Source organism: Berghia stephanieae, unplaced genomic scaffold (genome assembly GCF_034508935.2).
Source record: "Berghia stephanieae isolate SIO BIC M18660-M18661 unplaced genomic scaffold, UCSD_Bste_1.3 scaffold3312, whole genome shotgun sequence".
NCBI lineage: Eukaryota > Metazoa > Mollusca > Gastropoda > Nudibranchia > Aeolidiidae > Berghia > Berghia stephanieae.
In genome coordinates, this window is record NW_027624526.1 from 3,629 (window position 1) to 8,119 (window position 4,491).

Consider the following 4,491-nt stretch of genomic DNA (forward strand, 5'->3'; position numbering starts at 1 on the left):
CTTTCGTCATTCGATATACTTCTTTTTTTTTTTCGATTCAGAGCGCGATGCAGAATAAAAAGTCCGCAGTGGGAGAATACTTTCGCATTTTCTTTTTTTTTTTTTGATTCAGACGCGGACTGCAGAAATATAAAGTCCGCAGTGGGAGAATACTTTCGCATTTTTTCTTTTTTTTTTCGATTCAGAGCGCGGACTGCAGAATAAAAAGTCCGCAGTGGAGAATACTTTCGAATTTTTTTTTTTTCGTATTCAGAGCGCGGACTGCAGAAATTAAAAGTCGCAGTGGGAGAATACTTTCGCATTTTTTCTTTTTTTTTTTTGATTCAGAGCGCGGACTGCAGAAATAAAAAGTCCGAGTGGGAGATACTTTCCATTTTTTTTTTTTTTTTTCGATTCAGAGCGCGGACTGCAGATATAAAAAGTCGCAGTGGGAGAATACTTTCGCATTTCTTTTTTTTTTTTTTGATTCAGAGCGCGGACTGCAGAAATATAAAGTCCGCAGTGGGAGAATACTTTCGCATTTTTTCTTTTTTTTTTGATTCAGAGCGCGGACTGCAGAAATAAAAAGTCCGCAGTGGGAGAATACTTTCGCAATTTTTCTTTTTTTTTCGATTCAGAGCGCGGACTGCAGATATAAAAAGTCCGCAGTGGGAGAATACTTCCGCATTTTATATTTTTTTTTCGTTTCAGACCGGGGACTGCAGAAATAAAAAGTCCACAGTGGGAGAATACTTTCGCATTTTATCTTTTTTTTTTGTTTCAGAGCGGGGACTGCAGAAATAAAAAGTCCGCAGTGTGAGAGTACTTTCACATTGTTTTCTTTTTATTTTTTTTTTGTTTCAGAGCGCGGACTGCAGAAATATAAAGTCCGGAGTGGGAGAATACTTTCTCATTTTTTCTTTTTTTTTTTTCGATTCAGAACGCGGACTGCAGAATAAAAAGTCGGCAGGTGGAGAATACTTTCGCATTGTTTTCTTTTTATTTTTTTTCGATTCAGAGCGCCGACTGCATAAATAAAAAGTCTGCAGTGGAGAATACTTTCGCATTTTTCTTTTTTTTTTTTGTTTCAGAGCGGGACTGCAGAAATATAAAGTCCGGAGTGGAGAATACTTTCTCATTTTTTTTTTTTTTTTTCGATTCAGAACGCGGACTGCAGAAAAAAAAGTCGGCAGATGGAGAATACTTTCGCATTTCTTTCTTTTTTTTTCGATTGAGAGCGCCGACTGCAGAAATAAAAAGTCCGCAGTGGGAGAATACTTTCGCATTTTTTCTTTTTTTTTTTGATTCAGAGCGCGGACTGCAGAAATAAAAAGTCCGCATTATGAGAATACTTTAGCATTTTATCTTTTTTTTATTCAGAGCGCGGACTTCAGAAATAAAAAGTCCGCAGTTGGAGAATACTTTCGCATTTTTTTTTTATTTTTCGATTGAGAGCGCGGACTGCAGAAATAAAAAGTCCGCAGTGGGAGAATACTTTCGCATTTTATCTTTTTTTTTTCGATTCACAGCGCGGACTGCAGAAATAAAAAGTCCGCAGTGGGAGAATACTTCCGCATTTTATCTTTTTTTTAGTTTCAGACCGGAGACTGCAGAAATAAAAAGTCCGCAGTGGAAGAATACTTTCGCGTTTTTCCTTTTTTTTTTCGCTTCAGAGCGCGGACTGCAGAAATAAAAAGTCAGCAGTGGGAGAATACTTTCGCATTTTTTCTTCTTTTTTTTTTTCGATTCAGAGCGCGGACTGCAGAAATAAAAAGTCCGCAGTGAGAGAATACTTTCGCATTTTTTCTTCTTTTTTTTTTCGATTCAGAGCGCGGACTGCAGAAATAAAAAGTCCGCAGTGGGAGAATACTTTCGCATTTTTCCTTTTTTTTTTTTGTCGATTCAGAGCGCGGACTGCAGAAATAAAAAGTCCGCAGTGGGAGAATACTTTCGCATTTTTTTTTTTTTTTCGCTTCAGAGCGCGGACTGCAGAAATAAAAAGTCCGCAGTGGGAGAATACTTTCGCATTTTTCCTTTTTTTTTTCGATTGAGAGCGCGGACTGCAGAAATAAAAAGTCCGCAGTGGGAGAATACTTTCGCATTTTTCCTTTTTTTTTTGTCGATTCAGAGCGCGGACTGCAGAAATAAAAAGTCCGCAGTGGGAGAATACTTTCGCATTTTTCCTTTTTTTTTTTCGCTTCAGAGCGCGGACTGCAGAAATAAAAAGTCCGCAGTGGGAGAATACTTTCGCATATTTTCTAATTCTTTTCCAATTCGAGCTGAAGCTTTGCAAACCCAATAAACAGCACTACTGCTTTGCGCTCAGACAAACCAAAGAATAGATACACATGCGAGTAAACAAATAAATCAATCAATAATTGAATGAATGAATGAATGAATGAATGAATGAATTTGAATTGCTATACCTAATCTCACGACCACCAGCTCATTCTGATAAATCTGAATCTTTTCATTCAAATATTTGTTTATTTATTTATTTATTTATTTATTTATTTATTTATTTATTTTCAAATTTATTACCAAATAACCAAGGGATTACCTCCTAAAGTAAATGCTAACAACTTGCCTTTCCAAAGTGATCGGGTAACAAAATAAACCGGTAAGCCGATTGGCCCGGGCTCTCGGTAATTGACCAATCAGAACGCTGAGATAACAGGTATATAAGACGAACGGGCCCTCTATTACGAATCAGTCACTTTCGAGTAACGAAAATCTAAAATGGCACGTACCAAACAAACCGCACGTAAATCCACCGGAGGAAAGGCTCCTCGTAAGCAGCTGGCCACCAAGGCTGCCAGGAAGTCTGCCCCAGCCACCGGCGGTGTCAAGAAACCCCACAGATACAGGCCTGGAACTGTTGCCTTGAGAGAGATCAGACGTTACCAGAAGAGCACTGAGCTCCTCATCCGCAAACTCCCCTTCCAGCGTTTGGTGAGAGAAATTGCCCAGGACTTCAAGACTGACCTGCGCTTCCAGAGCTCTGCCGTTATGGCCCTGCAGGAAGCCAGTGAAGCTTACTTGGTTGGTCTGTTTGAGGATACCAATCTGTGTGCCATCCACGCCAAGCGAGTCACCATCATGCCCAAGGACATCCAGCTCGCTCGCAGAATCCGTGGAGAGAGGGCTTAAATCTCTTTTCCCCTTCCTCCTTCCCCAAACCGGTCCTTTTCAGGACCACTACACATTATCTCGATTGACTGACTCTCTGTTTACGCACTCCCTCATCCCCTACCCTCTTCAGATGTACTTTAATTTTTAAATGTGATAATCACGAGTTACGACTGGAAACTTTTCCACATGGTCACGCAACTTGAGAATTCCTTTTAGCATTTGTGTAGTGCTCAAAGCGCTTACAAGAGGACCCTTTGCTTGTGAAGCTAGTGCTCTACCAACTGATCCCCGATATATGCACACGTTTTGTTTATAATCTATCAAATGGGATGACCAAGGCTTTCTAGAGTTTTTTTTTTAATGAACTCTGGGCCTATACTCTAAATCGAGCAACTTAATTTGTTCAGCTCATCAGCATTACCTTGAAACACTCATTGACATGCCGGTAATTTAATATGAGATAAACTGTGTTTCCATTGCCATCGATTTACACACTGGTTGTAAAAATATTGGATGGGAAAGTAGAAGACGTGTACAGTTATAGAGACATAGGATATAGCAAAAAGGCAATTATATATTTTAAAAATTCCGTCACCCAGAAATAGCATGCAGTAATGCGATGCTTGCAGAAATCCGGCGAGCAGGGAAGCGATGACTTTTTAACTTAATGAACGTGATGAGGAGAGTCAGAGAGGTGGGAGAAACATGAGCAGAAGAAGAAAGAAATAAAGAAGACATCAGAATGGTTCATACAAGGGTGAGTGGGAAACAAAGAAAAAAGAGAGAGAGAGAGAGAGAGAGAGAGAGAGAGAGAGAGAGAAAGACAGAGAGAAAGAGAGAGAGTGAGAGAGAGAGAGAGAGAGAAAGACAGAGAAAGATAGAGAGTGAGAGAGAGAGAGAGAGAAGGAGAGACAGAGAGAGAGCTCACCATCGTGGTAAATTGAGCTTTATATAACGCAATATCCACTAAATGTGCTCAATGCGCTTTACAAGGGGTCCCTGGTAAAGCAACATTTTAAATGTAGGAGGGAAATGAGCCTGTTAGGCGATATTACAATTTTTCGGACAAAAACAACGCTATTTAAAGGCCAGGTACTCATTTTAACCTGGTACGGTGAGAGAATGTGAGTAAAAAGCCTTTTCCAAGGATTCAACTATGCGCCCAGAGCGAGGCTCGAACCCGGCCTTCCGATCTGAAAGCGGTGTCATACCACTAGACCACATAGCCCCCGCCTTTGCGTGGCAACAAGTTTCTGGAAAAAACTTGAGAGAATCTGGGATTTAACTTTTTATTTTATTTTTATTCTTTTATCTCAGTATTTTTAAAACAAGAATAGTTTGTTTGTTTGTTTGTTTTTAAATCGAAAAAAAACAAAACAA

The 4,491-nt window shown here is 39.7% G+C and overlaps 1 protein-coding gene across 1 annotated transcript; it reads left to right on the top strand.

Moving 5' to 3' along the window:
• Positions 1 to 452: 452 nt before the first annotated feature.
• Positions 453 to 3,512, top strand: LOC144961614 (histone H3). Its single transcript, XM_078894745.1, has 2 exons — positions 453 to 949; positions 1,173 to 3,512. Exon 2 carries the CDS (start codon positions 2,719 to 2,721, stop codon positions 3,127 to 3,129), a length of 411 nt encoding a protein of 136 aa, XP_078750871.1. The 5' UTR covers positions 453 to 949; positions 1,173 to 2,718; the 3' UTR covers positions 3,130 to 3,512.
• Positions 3,513 to 4,491: the final 979 nt, after the last annotated feature.

Excerpts from the sequence above, each read along its gene's own strand:
- LOC144961614 (XM_078894745.1), top strand. The coding sequence starts at position 2,719 with ATGGCACGTACCAAACAAACCGCACGTAAATCCACCGGAGGAAAGGCT.